Source organism: Peromyscus leucopus, chromosome 20, assembly GCF_004664715.2.
Source record: "Peromyscus leucopus breed LL Stock chromosome 20, UCI_PerLeu_2.1, whole genome shotgun sequence".
In the NCBI taxonomy this organism is placed as follows: Eukaryota; Metazoa; Chordata; class Mammalia; order Rodentia; family Cricetidae; genus Peromyscus; species Peromyscus leucopus.
The window spans coordinates 34,734,039-34,755,430 of NC_051080.1; the positions used below are offsets into that span (position 1 = coordinate 34,734,039).

At 52.0% G+C, this 21,392-nt stretch overlaps 1 protein-coding gene across 1 annotated transcript; it reads right to left on the minus strand.

Moving 5' to 3' along the window:
• Positions 1-2,159: 2,159 nt before the first annotated feature.
• Foxred2 (FAD dependent oxidoreductase domain containing 2) lies at positions 2,160-19,515 on the minus strand. The gene is made up of 9 exons (XM_028871061.2): positions 19,327-19,515; positions 18,346-18,911; positions 16,065-16,316; positions 15,039-15,308; positions 14,710-14,876; positions 11,149-11,314; positions 9,836-10,077; positions 8,364-8,534; positions 2,160-4,211 (listed from the first exon to the last, which is right to left on the minus strand). The coding sequence occupies exons 2-9, from the start codon at positions 18,843-18,845 to the stop codon at positions 3,979-3,981; spliced, it is 2,001 nt and encodes a 666-aa protein (XP_028726894.1). The 5' UTR covers positions 18,846-18,911; positions 19,327-19,515; the 3' UTR covers positions 2,160-3,978.
• Between the last annotated feature and the right edge of the window lie 1,877 nt (positions 19,516-21,392).

Genomic DNA, 21,392 nt, shown 5'->3' on the forward strand with positions numbered 1-21,392 from the left:
AGTGACACCAGTGCATTATTGGTGACTGGGACTTAATTACTAACACAGGTCTTACACTTACCTGTTTGCCTAGGTCCGTGTTTAAGGTCTCCTGTGGTTGCAGACAGGTCTCAGTTCTCTGCCACGTGGTTTCTTGTGTGTGTGGTTTGAGGTAGGTCTATGTAGTTCAGGGTCCCTTCAAGTGCAAATGTGGCTGAGGTTGGCTTCGAACTACTGATTCTCCTCCCTTCAACTCCTAAGTGCGGATTATAGGACTTTAACATCATATCTAATTTATGTGGGTGCTGTGGATATCGTTCTCCAGCTACATGTGGGCTTTAAAAAATATCTAATGTCTGCTAGGTTAGCCTCAAACTCACCATATGGCTGAGTAAGACCTTGACTTTCTGATTCTCCTGCTTCTGCCTCCTGAAAGAACTGGTATTCCAGCTGTGTGCCACCATACTGGATAATCATAGATCCAGGGCTTTTGTGGGCAACTGATTTTGCATTTTAGGCAACTGATCCACATCCCCAGGCCACAAATGCACTTTTTAGCCCACTGGTTTCCAGGCAGACTTCAGGGACACCCCCACTTTTATCAGAAAGAAGGAATTTGGGGCTATCCACGGCATTGTAGATCAGCCTTGGGAGCCTCTTCCAGAGGAGGAATTTTGCCTGATTTTCTATCATTTGGGAGATGTTTCCAAGGATGGCGATGCTGTGCTCAGTGGTCAGTTTAAAGACTCCACGTGAAAAGCACATGGCTTAACTTCTCACTTGCTTTAGCTTGGGCAGCCCCTGCATCCCCCCTTTTTTTTGAGAATAAGATCTCACTATGTAGCTTACTGGTCTGGAACTCCCTATGTAGACCAGGTTGGCCTTGAACTCACAGATACCCACCTGATTCTGCATGTGCCTGGGCTGGGATGTGGTGTTTCTTTTTTTCTTTTCTTTTCTTTTTTTTTTTTTTTTTTTGTTTTTCGAGACAGGGTTTCTCTGTGTAGCTTTGCGCCTTTCCTGGAACTCACTTGGTAGCCCAGGCTGGCCTCAAACTCACAGCGATCCGCCTGGTCCTCCTGCCTCTACCTCCCACTTCCCAGGTGCTAGGGTTTACAGGTGTGTCTACCACACTTTGCCTCCGAGCATGCCTACATCCCGATGCGTGGTGCTCTTTCCTTTTAGTGATTCCATCTAGGATAACCCACCTGGGTAACCAGATAACCAGACCATCAGAGCAGAGCACAGCCTCTTGCAAGGGTTCTCACGTCCACTCTTTCCCAGCAATCCCAAAATTCAAGAGCAGAAATGGTTTAAAAATAAATGTATTTTTACTTCAGTAGCATATAATCACATTTGAAAAATAAACACAAACTTGATCAAAAGAGGAAAAAAGAACCTTGTCCCACAGCCCCAGCAGAGCCACTGCTAAGGGCCCGTGGTTTCCTATCTTCACAGCTACAAGCAGCTCCAGCTGCTGCTCCATCTCGCCTGGTGCCACGTCTCATGTAAGGTCACATGTGTGGGCAAACTCATCAGTCCTTCCCTGCACTATTTAAGATATGATCATGAAAAGTTACTTAGTATTTCTCACTTATTTATACCAGTCCCTTCACCATAATTATTCTTGCTCATGCTTTTTTAAAAAAAATTTATTCATTTATTTTTGGGACAGGGTCTCATTATGTAGCTCTAGCTGGCCTGGAACTTGCCAGATCAACCAGGCTGGCCTTGAACTCATTCACAAGTGATTCTCTAGCCTATGCCTTGGGAGTGCTGAGATTAAAGGCATGTACCACCATGCTCAGCCTATTTTTGCCTTTTTAAAATTTCCTTTTTGAAACAGGATCATGTTAAGTTGCTCATGCTGTCCTGAAACTCTCCATGTATTCTAGGCTGGCCTTGAAACTCATTTTCCTGCCTTGGCCACCCTAGTGCGGGGATACTGGTGTGTACCACATCCAATAATAATAACTATATTATTTTTAATATAGTTATGGGGGAGGGGTCCCGGAGGAACTGGCTCAGCACTTACTGCTCTTCTAGAGGACTTGAGTTCAGTTCTCAGCCTCTACATATGCTGGCTCACAACCTCCTGTAACTCCAGCTTTAAGGGGCTCTGACACCCTCTTCTGGCCTCTGGGCACCTGCACTCATGTACACATACCCACACAGAGACACAAACAAGTACACATAATTAAGAGTAAATCTTAAAAAAGCTTATGTGGCTCAAGCTTATAATCCCAACACTTGGAAGGCTGAGGCAGGAGAATTACCATGAATCCAAGTGCAGGCTGGGCTGTGTAATAAGTACTAGGCCAGGACATGGTGAAACCCTATGGGGGAGGGGAGTAGAAGCCATCTCTAGTCAACTGAGCAAGAACAGAACCTCTGTGTTAAAAACAAATGAGCCTGCCTGATAGTTTGACGGAATCAACGATCTGGCAGATGACAGGAAGCAGCAGATGTCATATACAAGGGTGTCAGCCAGCTACTTGCGAAGGCACTGAACTAGTGGCTCAGCCAGCCTCGGTGAGTGGAGGGTGGGATGTGAGGAACAGGATTCGATTTCATGGGGTAGCACTGAATCAATGACTCATTTCAAAATGCTTTGGAAAAGAGGGTGGGGTGGCGGGGTCCCAGTCTGGCTTGTCAATCAACCTGGGTGAAATATGGGGACTCTGACATCCTGGGTTAGGGATGATTCAGTTAGGTTTGGCCCCATGTAAACTACCCCAAGTAGGTACAGGGGTACCCAGTTCCTCCGGCTCCTGATGACATGAAGTTGTTGGATTGCCCTGGTAGAATCTGGTAAGCACCGGAGAGGGAGGTGGCTGCAGGCAGGTCAGGAGGTCAAGAGGGCTTGGACCCAGACAAGACTCTTCTGTGGGGAAGAGGACGCTCTCAGGAAGGAGCTTTGGGCTGACATGTCCCTGGACGTCTGAGTGGGCTGCATGAAGAATGAGAGGGCTGGTGAGAAATAGTCCCTGCACTCTGGGGCTATGGGAAATCATGTGATCACCACCTGCCCTTGTGGGCAATGCCTTCCTCATGGCTTACTCATCAGTGAGACCAATCTGTGGGCTGAACATGGATTCTGGTAAGGAAGAAGAGAGGAACTTCAGGGCATCTAGGAGCCGGCAGGTGTCCATGTTTCCATGCCCAAGGCAGCAGGCACAGCAACACCTTAAACCTGCCCAGGCAGGTCTCAAGGAAGACCTGGCTCAGGATGCCAGACAGCGATGTGGGAGAGGGACACAGAGGCTGCTGATCCCTGGGAGTGTGATCTTGGGCACAGGACAGCTCTGAGGTGCCCTGCTCCCGAGAAGCCAGCTGGGCAGACAGCTTTGCAGGAGTTGGCTGTCTCTATCCTATACCAGCGCCCTGGGCCTGTGATGCCCAGCCTGACTGGAGTTCTGCTGAGAGCCAGTGCCGGGGTGGGTGAGGTGGTGTGGAAAGAAAGAGCGGCATGGGGCAGGCCCTCCTGGATGAGGACCCTGGGAGATGCTTGATGCTTCTGAGTCGGGTCCATAGCTGTACTGAGGAGCAGAGATCCCAACAGTCTACCCCATGGCCGAAGACCTCAAGTTTTCGTTCTAACATGCCCGCCGTGGAAATGAGGGGGTTTCAGCTGAGAGCCGTTCCCCGGGCAGATCCAAGCCCATCGGCAGAGTGAACGAGAAGGGAAAGGAGGTTGGTCCTAGCAGCAGACACACCAGACCAACATGGTGCTTAGTGATGTTCCTAGCTGGACACGGGCTGGCTGTGGAAGGCATCTCATACCTGACAGAAGGCGCCCCCCTCTTAACCTTGCATCTAGCACCCAGGGGCCAGCACAGGAAGGGACACCACTGTGTGACCATGTCCCAGCCTTCGACATTCTATAGCCTGTCCTGTTGTCTGTTATCTCTGATGGTCCTCAGCAGCCGGAGAGGTGGGAGAGAGCCTGGGAAAAGGGCCCCGGGGAGGCACCAGACTCCATAGCCTGGAAGAGGATGTTCAGAGCTCCTCCTTGTTACTGTCAAGGGACTGAGTCAGAGGCTCTGGAGCCGAGGGGTGGTCACCAGGCCCCCTGCTGCTGTCCTCCACGGCCGTGTAGTCCCGAAGGAGCCTGCTTTCCACGCCATGTTGCCGAAGGCTCTTGGTGATTGAAAGTCCCTGCATCTTCAGGTACCCCTGCTGGCAGAAGGGGGGCAGCCTCTGGCGTGTGAGGGTGAACAGGAAACAGGACTCTATACAAAAGGAAAAGAAGCTGTCAGGTCAGGTAGTGGGAGAGAAGCATGGAGAGGAGTGGACCATGCTGGGGACCTAGGGGCAGTGTTCATCAGGGGCCCCTGCACGGTCCTTTCCAGCCTTTCAACCTGAGCTTCCGTGGTAATTTGAATGCAACTGGCTCCCATAAGCTCATAGAGTGTGGCACTATTAGGAGGTGTGGCTTTGTTGGAGGAAGTGTGTCACTGTGGGGGTGGGCTTGGAGGTCTCATTTGCTCAAGCTGCATTCCCTGTAACACTCAGTCCACATCCTGTTGCCCGATAATCAAGATGTGGAAGTCTCAGCTCCTTCTCCAGCACCCTGTCTGCCTGCATGCCACCTTGTTTCCTATCATGACAATAATGGACTAAACCTCTGAACTGTAAGCCAGCCTCCATTACATCTTTTCTTTATAAGAGTTGCCGTGGTCATGGTGTCTCTTCACAGCAATAGAAACCCTAAGACAACTGCTTTTCCTGGTGTCTCACATATGACCTGAAGAGGTCATGGGTCAGGATACCAAAATGAAGCAAACCACAGAAAAATGATGGGTCCCAGAACTTAGCAGGGAATTAGAGGGCAGGAGCCATCTCTCCAGAGATGACCCTCAGCTGTCCTTCTGGAAGCTGGCCATTGTGTGGAGGGTGCTCAGCAGTCGGCCCCACTCAGCACTGCCTATAACAATATCTGAGCTGCAAACACTACACACAACGTCCTTTTTATGGCCTGGTAAGATGGCTCAATAGTAAAGGTGTTCGTTACCAAGTCTGACGACCTGAGTTTGAGTACTGGCAGAAGGAGAGACTCAATTCTTGAGAGATGTTGCATATACACATACTAGCATGCACACATGTGTACACACACACACACACACACACACACACACACACACACACACACACAGTCCCTTCCCAACTGTGGGAAGAAAAACTGATAAAACGGGCAAATCCTTATCGGAACCACAGCAGAAAACTGATGCACATGTTAAATTTGATCAGTGACAAAATAGCTGTGGGTATGTATTATTTCTGAAATCTGAAGAAACCACTAAGAGAATCCATGAGCAAAGTGAAGGCACCAGGAAGAACCTCCACAAAAGCTAGAGGCAGTTCCTTGTAGTAAGTCAGGAGGTGGGCAGAAAGCCTTCAGCTAAGCTGGGTGGTTATGCTTCCGGTGCCATGTCTAACCCCTGACCCCCATGGTTTCAGTCATTCACCACAGTCAACCATCTGACAATTGGACTAAAGTTTGAGAAATAAACTATTCATGTCTTAAATCGTGTGTCCAGTAGTGTGATGAAATCTAGAGCCTTTCTGTTTCAGCCCACCCAGGATGGGAATCATCTAGCCATCCATAGTTACTTAGTAACCATCTTGATTTATAGGATGGGAATCATTTCTTAGTCCAGGTAGCCACCTCCTATACCCAGCCCATGAGTTACTTGGTAGCCATCTGGTTAACAGGGATGGGAGTCACTCCTGCATTTGAGTATCCACTTTTGATTATACTTTCCACCCACTAGTTACTTAGTAGCCATCTTGGTTACCATATTGTATATGCTCCTATATACTACCCACTCTTAGTAGCATTTCCATTAACAGGATCATCACAATGTCATGATGTACCTGAGTTAGGGGACCTTTATGTGCTGGTTAGCCTTTTTGTCAACTTGACACAGAGTCATCCTTCCTTCCTTCCTTCCTTCCTCCCTCCCTCCCTCCCTCCCTTCCTCCCTCCCTCCCTCCCTCCCTTCCTCCTAAAGACAGGGTCTCTCTACATATCTCTGGTTATCCTGGAACTCAACAATGTAGCCCAGGCTGGCCTCAAACTCAAGATCCGCCTGCCTCTGCCTCTCCAGTGCTGGGATCAAAAGCATGTGCCACCAGGCTGGCTGAAATGAAGGGTTGCCTTCATCAGCTGCCATCAGTAGGCAAGTCTGCGGGGGCATTTCTTGATTAGAGGTTGGTGTGGGAGGGTCCAGTGCACTGTGGGTGCACCATGGTGGGTGGTGCATCCCTGGGCAGGTGTCCTGGGCTGCACAGAGAGCTGTCTGAGCAAGCCATGGGGGGCACAACATAAGGGTATTTCCTCATTGCCTCTGCTTCAGTTCCTGCCTCCAGGTTCCTGTCTCCCATTCATGATCAATTATAATTTGGAAGTGTAAGCAAAATAAATGCTTTCCTCCCTCACTGCTTTTGGTCATGGTGTTTTATCAGAGAAATGGAAAGCAAACTAAGATGTCTTATTTTATCTTGTTTAATAATGGCTTCAAAATTTAAGAGCAGAGATGCAGCAATTTGGCTATGCCAAAGGGAAACCATAAAGTATTTACTTAAAGCGAAAAGGTGATAGTTCTATTCAGAATAAGAAAAAAAAGTCTTACACAGATAAACCTTGTCTCAAAAAAAAAAAACAAAAAAACTACACACACACACACACACACACACACACACACACACACAAAGTCTTGTGTTGTGTGTGCAGTTGCTAAATGCTATGGTAAAATGCACCTTCCATCTGGGAACTCATGAGAGGGGAAAAAGAAATCCATGTGGCAATGTTAAATATCATGTACAACAAACATGCATTAAATTTGTAGAGAAAAATATAACACACACACACACACACAGACACACAGACACATATACACACATGCACACACATTCTGACATCAAAGTGTTATGCCAGCAATTGCCACGTCTGTAGTGAGATTTCAGTGTGGGATTCCCTGAAGTGAGTGACTCCAAGCCACTGGCTGAAAGCATGAGATTTGGTTCCATCTATTGAGACATTCTCTGGGGCTCTTGGACCATATCCTCCATGGTGTGCAGGGGAAACACAACACTTGCATAGCTTTGACTGAGAAACAAGTGACGAGACACACACCGGCTCAAGGAGTTAGAGATGGGATGGGAAGGCAGAACGTCAGAGCCTTCATAGAGTCCTTCTGCATCTTTGGGGGAAGACTTTCTACTTTCCCTATTCTTTTAAGCTAAAAAAAAAAGAGGTGGGGCGCAATACAAAGAAAGATACAGTGAGGGCTACAGGGGGCATGGGCTGAGAAGGGCTCCACAGTATCCTTTCTTGCTTCCCCTCTGACCCCCAGGACAGAGGCCTTGCCAGGGAAGAGAACAGATACAAGGGCAGCCACATGGCCATTTGGCCAGCATGACCTTCCAATGACGTCACCTCTCTGTGGGACCCGGGGTTCCCGATTCCCAGAAGGGGCTGAGGCCAGAGCGAGCAGCTGTGCAACGAGCAAATGGCGGCTGGCCTTCTGCTGTAAGGATTCACCCCAGCTCAGGGCAGGAACAAGGCTGGGAGGGCACATCAGTGGAACCATGACGCGGGCTGGGAATATGCCACTGGACTTTTGTGGGCTCCTGAAGCCTCGGGGAATGGGCAGGCCGTTTGGAGCTGAGGGCTCTCATTTCTAGGCATGTCAGGGGTCGGCGTATGGTCAAGGTCGGCTGCTCACAGGCCTCTAGAAGGGCAAAGGTGCTCAGCTCTGGGCTAAGGGAGATAGGAAGATACTGAGATGATCAGGGCTGGGACGTCACTCATTAGCCGATCAGCCCCTAAACCATCATTTCAAAGCAGACTCAGGATAACGCAGGATGCTCGCTCTTGGATTAGACTAGAGTCAGTCTCTAACTTGACTTGGTATGAATAGTGTCGCACATTTGACAGGCGTCTGACATGTCCTCTCCATAATAGGAAAGGCATTGGATTTGGAACATCCAGGGGTTTATAAGGACAAGAATATTGGCTTGTTTCTATCACTCTCTCCTCTAGATCATTTGAGTTCTTGCCTTAGGCTCCTCTCTGCATTTCCCTGTCAGATCTGCCTTCCAATCCACCAATTCTCTCTTCACCTCTGTCTAATGCACCACCAGCTCCTTATACCGAGCTTCTCATTTCAAGGCTATTTTATTTCCATTTGTTTCATCTGCATCTTTTTCAAAATTGTACAATCAATTTTGATAGTCTGTAGCTCATTACATAGTCTCCTGCCTCCTTTTTTCCCTTTCCTCCCTTCCCGTTTCCTGTGCTAAGGCTCAAACCCACGCAGATTAGCACTCTAACACTAAGGCATTCACCCCACCCTCCGCCCTCCTGGGAACTTGGTTACCTGCATAGAAGCTCCGCAGATCTGTGTCCAGACAGTTTTCCAGGAAGCGCCTCAGGGGGAGGATGTGCCCCACGGGGGCTGTCCAGTCAGTCAGGAAGTCCTCCACTATGTGATGGATGGCCACGGGCCGAGGCAGGGGCCACTGTGCAGGCCGGAATCGCATATCTTGCTCTGTGGGAGGAGGGAGGCATGAGGGCCAGGCCCTTCATACCGGCACCTCCCCCTGCTCTCATGGTGGCCTTCCTACGGTGCTTCTGTCAGGCTGTGGTCAGCTTGGCCACCAGCCACTTTCATGTAGCAGGAGGAAGAGGAACCAGACCTGTTGCCTGTGGTTTCTGGGTGTAGCACAGGAACCATTGACTACATGGGGCTCATCTAGGCTCACTTCCCCCTGCTGTGGACCCTGCCCTCTAAGGGCTCAGCCCACAGGCCACTGGCCCAACATCCCTGGAAACTGGACTCTAGGCGGTGACCAGTCCTAGCAGGCCAGTGTTTGGGCAGCCGACTTTGGTACTCCCCACACTCCGCCTTCTGCCTGCCGAAGCTGCCTTTGCCAGTGGGAACAATCCCCAGCTGGGCCCCCTTTCTTCTTTTGAGACAGGGTCTCATGTAGCCCAGGCTGACCTCCTGCCTCTTATTTCCCAAATGCTGGGATTACCGAGGAGTGCCTCACCACACTCAGTTCTGAGACAGGGGCTCATTATACAGCCCAGGCTGGCACTGAGTTTGTGGCAAACCTGCCCCAGCCTCCCCAGCACTGGGGTGACAGGCACCTGCCTGGTGCACCCTCTTCAACCTGAGGCCCTTCAAGTTCTGAACTGAAAGGCATGGTACCCAGGTTGTGCCCTAACCCTGCTGGCATTTTGTGGATATCTTCCTGCGATCCTGCATGGAATAATTAACCACCATCCCATTTTATAGACCAGGAAGCAAGCCTCAGAGAGGTTAAGGAAAATGGCCAAGACCATACTGCTGTGGGGACAGAACTGGGGATCTGGCCTGGCATTTCTGTACTGTGCTGGCCTGCGTAGCCCTTGTCTGGTTATTGTTATTGTTGCTGTTTGTATGGGCACACACGCCACAGAGCCTGTGTGGAGGTCAGAGGTCAACTCTGTGGCGTCGGTTCTCTTTTTCCACCTTTATGTCGCTTCCGGGGATTGCAGCTTAGGTCTCTAGGCTTCCCTGGTAAGGGCTTCTACCCACCCAGTCATCTTACCCGCCCTCACCCATTCTACTTAACACTAGCCGCAGCACCTCCCCCCACCTGGAGACACCACAACATGACAGCATCCCTTTCACGACATGGTGCCCAGAGATCATGCATGGCTTCCGTAGGTCCCCTAGGGTGCCCTCCCTTGGTCAGCTGCAGACGTTATGTATGGCCTTGTGGTGACTGCTGTATAGGCAGAGGTGGTCCGAGACAAGCCCCCCTCCGAAGAGGCTGAGCTCAGGGAGGGTGGAGGCCAGCTCACCAGTGGGGAGGTGTCTGTAGTAGTAGATGACAGGGTGGAGGAAGTTCGACCGCCAGGCGTCTTCTATGTGTGCCACGGACCGGTCGTAATAGAAGACGTCCTTCTCGGGCCCGGAGAAGTTCTGGCCATATTCCATGTTGATGACAAAGAGCCCGTGGCGCGCTGTCCTCCCTGTGAGCGTCTCCAGCTGGGCCAGCATCTGCATAGGGAACTCCTCCAGGTACTCAAAGGCTGTAGCATTCCTGTGGGTGGGACCCCAGGGGGGGAGGAACTCAGGAGCAGGGAGGGGTGTGGGCTCACTGGGTGTGGGGTGGGGGTACATCCAGCTCTCCACAGGTGCAGGGGTGTGGACGAAGCAGGAATCGCCCACCCTATAATGTCACGGTGCCAGCTGTGCCTTCTGGGCTACCCGGGGGCAGGCTCTAGATGAGGGGGAGTGGGGAGAAGCTTGTCACTGTAGGTCGAGACGAGAGTCATGGGGTCAGGGAGGTCACGGGGCATGGGTAAAGGAGACGTGGCGTGATTGTGGGTTTAAGTGGATGGAGAAGGGTAGCTGTTGGCCTGTGGGGAGTCGGGGGGCAAGGACAACAGTGTGACTCTCTTTTTAAAGGATGGCTGGTGGCTGCACTGAGGGCAGACTGACTGTGGTGGGAGGCGGCTGGGCCAGTGTGATTGACAGGACTGGGATACCGACTGAGCCCTGGGTCCTGCCAAGCGCACGCTGCTCTAGACAGCTCGGGCACTCATGGATGGGGCGCTGAGGATGAAACAAGATGGTGTGCTGAGCTCCTGGACTTCCTGTGTCCCTGAACTTCCTGTGGAGAGGCCAGGGCTTTGGATCAGGGCATGTCCTCTGCCTCAGGGGTCTTCCTCTATGTCTCACCTGCTTGTCTTCTATGAGTCTCCCCTTGCTCTCTCCTCACACATCCTGTACTGTATCCTCAGGCTCTGTGTGTCCTGTGATTTGCCAGTAATCACTTGATCTAAAAGGGACAACCTGGTCCTTGCCTGAGGGGACTCTTATCTTCACCCTTCAATGCTGCAAGGGAGCTATGTTCATTTTGCAGATAAGGCAAGAAAGCACAGAGCTTCACTAACTTCCCAAACCACACAGTAAGAAATCCATAACGGACCTTGAGCTGTTTACCTCACTGATTTCCCTGCCAGGATAGATTTTTTTTTTTAGCCTCTGCAGGCCTCCTTTGCCCAGGAAACAACTGGGCCACTCAGCACCCAGAATAGTACCAGAAGCAAGGGGCAGGGTATATGGGTAAAGCGGGGTCGGGGGAGATGGAATGGGAAGGGCCACTCACTCCTTCAACAGGATGATGTCAGCCAGCACACTGAACATCTGGTACAGCCCAGAAGCCTCGTTTACCCGCCGAATGATGGAGCTGGTCAGCTGTGTGATGGGGTGCTCTGTGGACGGCCAGGCGATGCCATGGTGCCGATTTTCCAGGAGCCGGTGGACAGCACGCACTGAAATGGCCAGAGGGAGGAAGGGCCAAGATTTTATCTTGGCTCACTGGAGGGAGGTTCGGCCTGGGGAACAGTGGCGGGGAGAGCTGTGTGTAAAAGGCCAGACGACAAATGTTCTTTCTTCACAGTCACCTACAGTCAGGGACCAACTGATTCCGTCTCTGGTATCGGGCAAAGTATGGGTGGGGGTGGATTTGGGTCTGAGCGGTCCACCCTTGCTTGAGGCCATCTGCACATGGAAATTCCCCTGCCAACTGCCATCCTTTACACTGGGTGCATCCAACCCAGACACAGAGCTCTCCACCTCCCCATTTCTATCTAGAGCCCAATGGACACTCAGGCTGCTTCTCTCCTTTTCAGCCCAAATCTACCTGTCCCTGTCTTGTCCTGAGATCTTTTGTAGAAAGCAATGGCTGCCTGAACCCAGCGGCAAGGTGGTTTTCTTTACACCCGGGCCTGTTCTACCCTGTCGTGGAATGGCCGAACACAGACACTTGTTCTTCCAAAGTTAATCAAACACCCCAGCGCAATGAGGATGTGCCACAACCAGGTGTTCATAAGAAGGGAGCCATGGTGGGTCTCTGTCCTAGGCCTCTGGCTCCCTGGAGGAGACGGGTGGCCAAGCTGAGTTTGCAAGGTGTAAGAGCTGACGCTGGAGGAGCCTGGGAGGTCCTGGGACGGAGAACAAGTCTGGCACCTCGAGAAGGCAAGACCTGTGCAGAGCGGGTGACAGCATGCCGAGGCGTGGGACTTTAGGAGGTGGGAGAGAAATCATGCAAGAACAAGACTCAGAACGTCGAGATTTCCCCCATTGTTTCTGGTACTGTGGAAGGACCCGGGAGCCTTGTGCACATTAGACAACTGCTCTGTCACTAGGCTACATTCTTATCTCTTTTCACTTTGAGACAGGGTCTGAGTTGCCCAGGCAGGCCTTGGACTTACTACATAGTGCTCCCTGCCAGCTGGAGAGGATAAGGAAGAGTAACACCGAGGCCTGAGGTGATAACAAGCCATCACACTAGATGGAAACAGAAGGATGGGGACTCAAGGCCCCTAGGGTCTGGATGTGGCCCAGGTAGTAGTGGCCAGGCAATATGGCACCCACTCCACGGGCTAAGGGGTTACGCTAGGTGCCACCACCTGAGGAGATGTGAGGCTGCAAGTAGGATCTCCCACTAACACCTTTCTGCTTCTGAAGATGCAGACCACGGGGTTGACAGCGGACCTCCAGGGATGCTCAGATGAGCTTACGTGTTTACCACTGCCCCCTGCCAGGAGAGTTGGAGACTGTTGTTCTAAAGCATCAGCCAGCAGAGGCAGCTCAGTTGTCCCTAAAGTACCCACTCTAACCTGGAGGTGGGGACACAAGTCTCCCCGTGCAGAAGGGCATGAGGACCCATGAGTCTATGCTGGGTTTGCCACTCCCTCTTTTTATGTCAAAAGGAAACCGCTGGGTATGAAGATCTTCACAGCGGCCCCTCCATCGCTCTCCATCTATACCATCTGCCTCATTGTCTTCACGAAGAAAACAAAACACAGACCAGGTGTGGCAGTGCACATCTGTGATCTCAGAACCAGGGAGGCTGAGGCAGGAGGATTGGGAATTTGAGGCTAGCCTGGGCTACCATACCCTGATCCTAACACAAATGCTTTACTGCCATTACTTCTTCCTGTTTTTAAAAATAATTTGTTTATTTTATTTCATGTGCATTAGTGTTTTGCCTGCACATTGGTGTTTTGCCTGCACTGGAGTTACAGACAGTTGTAACTGTCTGCCATGTGGGTGCTGGGAATTGAACCCGGGTCCTCTGGAAGAGCAGTCAGTGCCTTAACCACTGAGCCATCTCTCCAGTCCCTTACCATTCATTACTTCTTACAGGTCATCTTTCTTTCTCTGTCCTCAGCACTGTGGACCCTAGGCTTGTGGTGGAGGACACACAGAACAACATTCAGGCCCCTGAGTGGAAGCTTTTTTTTCTTTTCTTCCTCCTCCTCCTCCTTCTTCTTTTTTAAGACAGGGTTTCTCTGTGTATCTTTAGAGCCTGTCCTGGATCTCGCTCTGTAGACCAGGCTGGCCTCCAACTCACAGAGATCCGCCTGACTCTGCCCCCCGAGTGCTGGGATTAAGGGTGTGCACCACCACCGCCTGGCTGAGTGAAAGCTTTCTATTGGAGTCCTGGTAAGAAGGATTATAGACTTGACCCTGCATCCACTGAACTCAAGGCAAACACTGCAAGTAAAATCCATACCAAGCTGATGGCACCTGACCCCCCCAAAAAATGTGGGTAACAGCTGAACAGCTCACTCAGCTGCTTCAGTCCACTGCTTCCTCCACGGAGGGGAGGAAAGGGCAGGAGAGGACACTCTGTAAAAACCAGAAACCAAATCAAGCACAAACAGATCTCTCTGACCCTCAGATGTTTCCTCAGAAAAAACAAAGGCTGTGTTGGCCAGATGGCTCAGTGGATAAAAACATTTGCTATGCACACTGAAGAACTGATCCCATGGTGGAAGGAGGAATCTGGCTCCCTGCAAGTTATCTTCTGACTTCCCCATGCATGCCGTGGCACATTACACGCGCTCGCGCATGTACACACACACACACACACACACACACACACACACACACACACAGACACAGACACACACACGCACAAAGCACGCACGCACGCACGCACGCACACATACACACTAATTATAATAAAAAAGAAAGAAAAGAAAAAGGAAGGCTTTCTAGCCACCGCGGAGGGTGCCAGTGGTTCTGCAGGGGTGCATGTCCTCAGCCTCTAGAATATACTCAACATTTGGCAAGTTACTCCTCTCCTTCACTTTTCATTCTCCGTTTATCCTTAACATCACAAAGCATCAGTTTCTTGTTGGGAATTATTCTCATGCAATAAATCAAATCATCATCATCATCATCACATTGAGACTTGAATCCAGGGCCTCTGGCACACTATATGAGTGCTCTGCCACTGAGCTAGTCTTCAGTCCTCAAACTACTGAAAAAAATTTTTTTTTTTTTTGTATTTTGCAGGCAAACAGTATCAAGATAATAGAAGAGTAACATGTTTAGAACGGAAAGTTTCAAAAGAGAATTGACATAACCCGTTGGGACTTTCACTGAGGTGTTCCCGCATGCTGTGGGATCTGCTTCACAGGCGCACACACTAGGGCACTGCCTTATTTAGCCCTGTGAAAGTGGCATGTGTGAGACCACCCATCCCCGTGAACACACCTCCATTCAAACTGCACGGGACTAAGCATGTCACAGGCTACCCTGAGAGACACCTACTGTTATGCTTTTCCTAGACATATCCCCAGACCACAAAAACATCCCTTTGCTGCTTCTGAAGTCGGAAGTCCTGGGAGAGTGGCCCTTCAGCCAGGCTCACCTGTGTATCGGAATCCATGGATGAAGCCGCCAGCAGATTTCCGGTAGTCCACGGAGTGGCTGGCCGTCCCAAGGATAAAGAGACCCCGGCTTCCTTTGGACTCATAGCTAGCCCTGATCAGCGGGTACTTCTTGCTGAACTCAGTCCCTGAGGAGAGTCTGAGGGACCTGCCAGTGGAGAGGGTTGTTAGGAATAAGAAGAGTTGCTGGAGACAAGGCCCTTGGTGTCTCCCTCCATTCTTGCAGTGCTCTTCTGGAGTCTGCTGAGTCCCCAGGGAGTTCTGAAGGTGCCGGTGAGGGGTCCCCCACCTCCACCCCACTTGGACTCACTGGTTGAAAATGGAGAAGTTGAACTTCCAGCCCAGGCAGCGGATGACGCGGTCATAGGCCACCCGCATGGCGAAGTTATCGTTGTCATCCTGGGGGAGGGGGACGGAGTCGGCGCTCTGGCTGCTGTTGTCCTCCTCCAGGAAGAATTTGAGGGTGATGTGGAACTTGCCCTTGCTGTCCTTCACGAGGGCCAGATCCTCCAGGTCCGACTCCAGGAGTCCGTCTAGGGATTTCAGCTGGTAGGTGTCCAGCAGGCCATTGTTGATGGCTCTGGGGGCCCCACGGGCAGGCCGGAGAGGAAAGAAGGTTCAGGAGGGCTGTCTAATGCTGGTGAGGGTGGGGAGGCTCCCTCATGTGGGGCTTGGTGGGTAACACTGGGAGGTGGTAAACTTTTTTCTTCTCTTCTTTTTTTTTTTTTTTTCTTTTCTTTTTGGTAAAGATAAGATCCTATGTAGCCCAAGCTGGGCCTCAAATTCACTAAGTAGCCAAGGATGACCTTGAACTCTGATCCTCCAGCCTCCACCTCCTGAGTGCTGAGTGGAGACTACAGGTGTGCGTCACCACACCTTGCTTAGGTGGACCTGGGGATTGAACCTAGGGTTTTAGTACAGGGGAATCGAGCACTCTACCAAACTGAGCTATATCCCCAGGCCCTTGGGGGTAGATCCTTAAGAGCCTGGTGGCAACTCACTGGGGGTGATGCCCTTGAAGAGATTAAGACAGTTCTGTTGGTGTCCCCTGTTAGCTCCAGATAGAGGGTTGCTATAGAGGAAGGGAGCCCGACCTCCCCCTTGTTCTGGCTTCCGGTATTGTTCTGCAGTCTTTCTCTCTGGCATATGTGCCTGCTGCTGTGATAACACTACTCTGAGGTAGGTGTTGCTGGTGAGCCCTTGTTAGAGAGAGCAACCTACTGCTGGACTGCTGAAGTCATGAGCCCCGCCCCCCTCGGACATCATCTTGCAGGATCGGGGAACAGACTGGTACAGGATGGGTAGCATAGAACACACAAGCAGGGATGGGGCATACCTGATGTCTCCGACATAGTGGGTGGCCCAGGAGAGCCGAACCCGCGAGCGGCTCAGCATGTGGACGAAGTTTGTGACACCCAAGATGTTCTCTGCCGTCTCGAAGGCTGAGTTCCCACGGCCCAGGATCAGCACGTTCTGACCCACAAAGTCTTCTGGGTCCACGGATACGGACTCGTAACCCTCCACATGTTCGGAGCCAGGGAAGTCAACCAGTTTGGGGACTGACAAACCAGTGGCTACAAGCAGGACGCTGCAGGTGGGGACAAAGAGAGATGACTCAGTGCCTCGGCGACACAGTCTCTCGGTGTGGTTCCCCTAGCTTCATCCTGATTCCAGGCTCCTCAAAGACACGTCCACTCATGTTTACCCATTTACTCGCTCCTCCATTTACTGACCCACCCCAGGGTGCCTCTCTCCAAGCTAGCCACAGTCCTTCATGCTTTACTGGAAGAATACCATACTTGGGGATTAAGTTTGCTCAACGATGTTGTGATAAGCCAGAAACATTTCCCCTAGCTTTGAACACAGCAGTGAGGTCAGTTCTTTTCCCCCTGGGGGGCATGCACTCTAGCCTGGCATTAAGCCTCCTCTCCTGACTTGTAGGCCAGGCGTGTGCGCGCGCGCGCACACACACACACACACACACACACACACACACACACACACACACACCTTCTAGCCCCACTGTGCCAGTGTGTTTATCCTATCATCTTATCTACCCCTCGATCTCATACGCTCCTCAGCTGGTGTCCCGACCTGTTTCACAGGTGAGGAGACACAGGGCCCCGTGGGTCAGGGCATCAGAACTCTTCAAAGCAGTGGAACCACAATCTGAGTACAGAAGGGCCTGATCCCAAAGTCCTGCTGTTGAGACGTGGCCTCGATAGGTCGCACGGGCTAGCCTTGGATCTGGCACCCCCTCCTGTCTCAGTCTCCCAAATGCTGGGGTTACAGGCCTGTGTGCCATCCTGGCCAGCTCTGCTCTTTACTGGTGGGGATTACAGCCGAGTGGTGGCAGCCGGCTATCTGGATTTTGCTGACTGCAGAATAGTTTGATTACGGGATGGTTTCCATGTAGAACTTATCCATGGAAGGGACACATACAGGGAACAGGCCCTTGTTCTCTCTCCTCCTCACTCCCTTCTACCCCTAAGGAAGCTACCTAAAATCCCAGAGTCCCAGTCAGGACACTCCCCTTCTCCAGGCGGCAGGAACAGATGAACAGAAGGTCTACCCTTGTCTGGAGTCAGGAGTGTGGCTGATAGCCAGGAAGGGAGCCTGAAAGAACAGAGGCTAAGATGTCAGCAAAATCCCAGCCCAAATGTAGCCTCGCCATGTTAGCGGTGTGACACAGTACGGTGACCAAGGTCACTGAGCCTCAGCTCTGCCCTGCCAAACGGGAATTAGGGAACATCCTCTCTAGGTCCCTTGTGAGGCCTGAACAAGTTTGAGGTGCCCGCATACTGCCTCCCAGCCAAAGCAAGGTCTGGAAACCACGCTTGTTGGACTTCTGCTCTAGTTCTGTGCTGAAATCTGACTGGCCAGTGTCTAATGCTGCCTGGACACTTCACCCTGCTTTTCTCAGCATGGGTTTTGGAGATACTTATTTTAGGAAACTATCAGGTGTGTCTAACCCATGGTCTCTAGGCCACATGGGGTCCACGATAGCTGTGAATGTGGCCCAACGTAACTGGCAAAGCTTATTTAAAACATGAGATCTGTGTATGTGTGTGTGCTTTGTAACTTGACTACATGGTTTTTGCACTTGAATCATGAAAATGACAATGTAGTGTTGCAGTGTCAAAGGCTGGACCCGCCTGCAAGGGTTTGTGGGTACAAGCTATGCTCATATGCAGTACCCAACACGAGAAGATCATAGAGAAGGCGCCGGTAGGTGGTGGCACACGCCTTTAATCCCAGCACTCGGGAGGCGGAGCCAGGCGGATCTCTGTGAGTTCAAGCCAGCCTGGGCTACAAAGTGAGTTCCAGGAAAGGTGCAAAGCTACACAGAGAAACCCTGTCTCGCAAAACCAAAAAAAAGATCATAGAGGCAATAAAGCCTGGCAAACGCTAGAGGATCAATTGCTAGAATTTTCCAGACATACTCAGCTACAGCTTTGTAAGGACATACCTTAGAAAGTGCTGGCTGTACCAAACCTCAGCACTGAACCCCAGTGGGAGCAAGTGGTGCCCCTTCCTCCCATTCTTTCGGATCTCGAGGCCAATTCAGTGATGTCCTGATCCTGGGTGAGGTCCAGCTCTGTCAATGGGGTCCTTACCTGCACTGGTAAGCCTGGCCGTTCTGGTCGGTCAGGATGAAGTAATGGCCATTCCAGGCTTGTGGATCCTTGTCCAGAGTCACGTGGGTGATGTTTGTGTTGTATAGCACGTGGAGCCCCAGACGCTTCGCGAAGTCACCCAGGTAGTGCACCATGTCGCTGGCGTCCGGGAAGTAAGCCTGCGAGTAGTGCCTGAAGAGCAGCTGTGGGTCGTCGCTGAGCAGAGAGTTCCAGTCGTGGCGGAGGTTGAACTCGGCGTTGGCCTTGCCGGTGTGCCGCTTGTTGATGCTGATGAGCTTGCGGTGGCGCGGGTAGCGCGTGAAGAAGCTGCCGGGCGCCGACTCGCGTTCGAACACCTCGTAGTCCCGGCCGGCCCGCTGCAGGAGGGCGGCCATCTGCAGGCCCGCGGGACCCGCGCCCAGCACGCAGTAGTCCCGGTGCGGACGGGAACACACCGCCAGGTGCAGGGCTAGGGCCAGCAGCAGCCCCGAGGGACCCATCCTGCAGCGCAGCCGAGGGGGGAGGCCTCGCACCTCGTAGCTGGCAGCAGGTGACAGCCGACTTTCCTGAGGAACCAGAAACCCGGGGCGCGCCTGAGCCTCCCAGGGACGTGGGGTGGGGCCAGGACGGAGCCCCAAGACCTAGGGGCTCATCTATCTTTCCTCCATCCCGTCCAGGCGGGATCAAGGGCCCATAGGAATCCTGAATCCCCACAGCTCATCTCCACGGTCTTCTTTCCCAGGGCGCCAAGACTCCCTTATTGCCATGGTAACTTCCATCCCAGGGGAGAGGCAGTTTCCCCAATTTCCAAGCCTTCTGGATGTGCCCTACATTTTTTTGGGGGGGTCTCCCCAGCTAGGACCCCGCAGAGGCACACCTACCCTCCACCCTGGGGGTGGGTGGGTGGGGAAACCTGAAGGAGGTGTGGCCTCTAAGGCACCGCCCCAGCCCCCTGGATCACATGAGGATGCCCCGGCACACCTGCCGCAGCCTCCGCGACCCCGCGCTGCTTCGGGCGCGTGCGCGGTGCCCAGGCTGCGCTCCCGACCCGCACGCCGCTGCCGGTGGCCCAGCGATGCTCCCACGGCAGGCTGCAGCGGAGGGAAGCTCCGGCCGGCTCGCGCCACGGCGGCCACGCCCCTCCCCCGCCTGGCCAATGGCAGGGGGCGGGGTCACGTGCGCCACGCGCGGCACGCCGGGACCGGTGGGGTGGCCGGGGCCGGCCGGAGTGCGCGCACGTGCTGTGAGCGCTGTTCCTGAGGGTAGAGGCACCCGGGGGAACCGCAGGTCTGCGATGGGACACTAGGCCTCTGCTTTTGAGCTGTACTAATCCACGTGCCAGAGATGAGAAAATCTTGGCCTTTCTATCTCTTTATTACTGTAGCCGAAGACTAACTGGCCAGTTTTGTTGGGACTGATGAGTAATGGGACCAAGACAGATGAACCAATTATTTGAAACAGAGACTTAATCGTCCGGTTGTCGGAGGGGTGGGCAAGGGAAGCAATTCCCAGCACCTTGTAACTGAATGTCAATACACATTTAGAAGTGACATGGTTTGCATAAGACCACAGCTAAGCGGATTTTGAGACAGCATGATGGCTCACTCTTGTAAGCCCAACTGTCGTGAGACTGAGTTAGGGGATTGCCTGGAGTGGGAGGAGATCCTGATTCAAAATCCTATAACCAAAGCCTCAGATTGAAACCCAGTGTCGGCAAGAAGAATGGAAGGAGGAAGATGATTTGATTCTCTAGGCTGGCCTCCTCAGGGTGGGCTACCTGGTTAGAAAGAATACTGTGACTGTGTGAAGAACAGAGACCTACCTTCACAGGCCGAGGATGTAGACTTCAGTGAATCAAAGCCGAGGGTTCTTAGGGAAAAGAGCTGGGAAGGACTTTTCTACAGCTTTGCATGGCTGGAGCTGCTTCCTATTAAAAAGGAGCAGTGCTTCTAGAGGCCTTCCTTGGAACTCCGCCCACTTGAAGTTTTCCTCATTGCCTTTAAAATTTATACCTTTATGATTGTCCTGATGAAATCACAGCCAGGAATGCAGCTGCTTCTTCTTTTTCTTTTTTTACAGCCTGCACCAAAGCAAGAAAAGCCCCTGGGGGTAGACACAAACTGTTTTGTAGTCACTGTGGCGACCTCGGTCCACTGGAGCTATGGCAAAGTACCGCACCCAAAATAAGGCAGAACATGTCCTTTTATAGCTGCTATGGAGATGTGCAGGTGCGAGAGGGAACTAGAACCTGAAAGTTGGTTTGGTGATGGAAATGAAATGCTGGCTAGGACCCCACCCTCAAACCAGACTGAGGTGCTGGAGAGCTGGGTTCCTAACCATTGATCTACTACCCTCAGGGCAGAACCATGGGAGCTTCTGAGGAACACCTAGGGAACTCTTGCTGGTGGATCAGGCCACGGGTTCTGCTAAAGATTCGGATTCTAGTCCATTCCTCAAGGTCATGACACTTGTCACACCACTTTGTGTTCTTGGCACCCTACATTAAAAACTTGTAGCCAGCGATGCTGCAAATTAGACTTTCCTGGGCTACAGTGAAACTTTCAGAAACTCCGGTTTTCTGCCCTGCTTCCCGATACCCCCCCCCATGACAACCCAGCATCCTTTGCTGGGTTCTTGAAGGTCAGCTTTGTTGATGTATCTGCATCTTCAAGAAGGCAATCCCAATTCTGAACCTGTTTCTTATCTACACAGCTCTGCTTCCACCCACATTCCAGTTCTGAAGGGGCAGGCGAGGCATTTATGGAAAGCTTGGGGCGATTACCCAGGTGGGACAATTACTAAAGTGTTCAGAACAGCACTCAGAGAGAAGCCTACACTGCCTTTAAACACACACAGTTCTCATGTGACACACTGCTTTGTGCAGACTGGCTGGAGACTCTTTCTCCAGCCCAAGCCAACCTCGGAGACCATTAGCGTCACCACCCAGCAGACTCTGAAGCTGTCGTCTTCAAGAAGGGCCACCACCCCACCCCACCCCGCTCTTGGAGACAGTAAACTTTGAAGACACCAGCTGGGTCATGCTAGGG

Coding starts and splice junctions, on each gene's coding strand:
- Foxred2 (XM_028871061.2), bottom strand. CDS start 18,845: ATGGGTCCCTCGGGGCTGCTGCTGGCCCTAGCCCTGCACCTGGCGGTG. Junction 14,877..15,038: donor AACTTCTCCATTTTCAACCA/GTGAGTCCAAGT, acceptor CTCCACTGGCAG/GTCCCTCAGACTCTCCTCAG. Junction 4,212..8,363: donor TCTGCGGAGCTTCTATGCAG/GTAACCAAGTTC, acceptor CCTTTTGTATAG/AGTCCTGTTTCCTGTTCACC.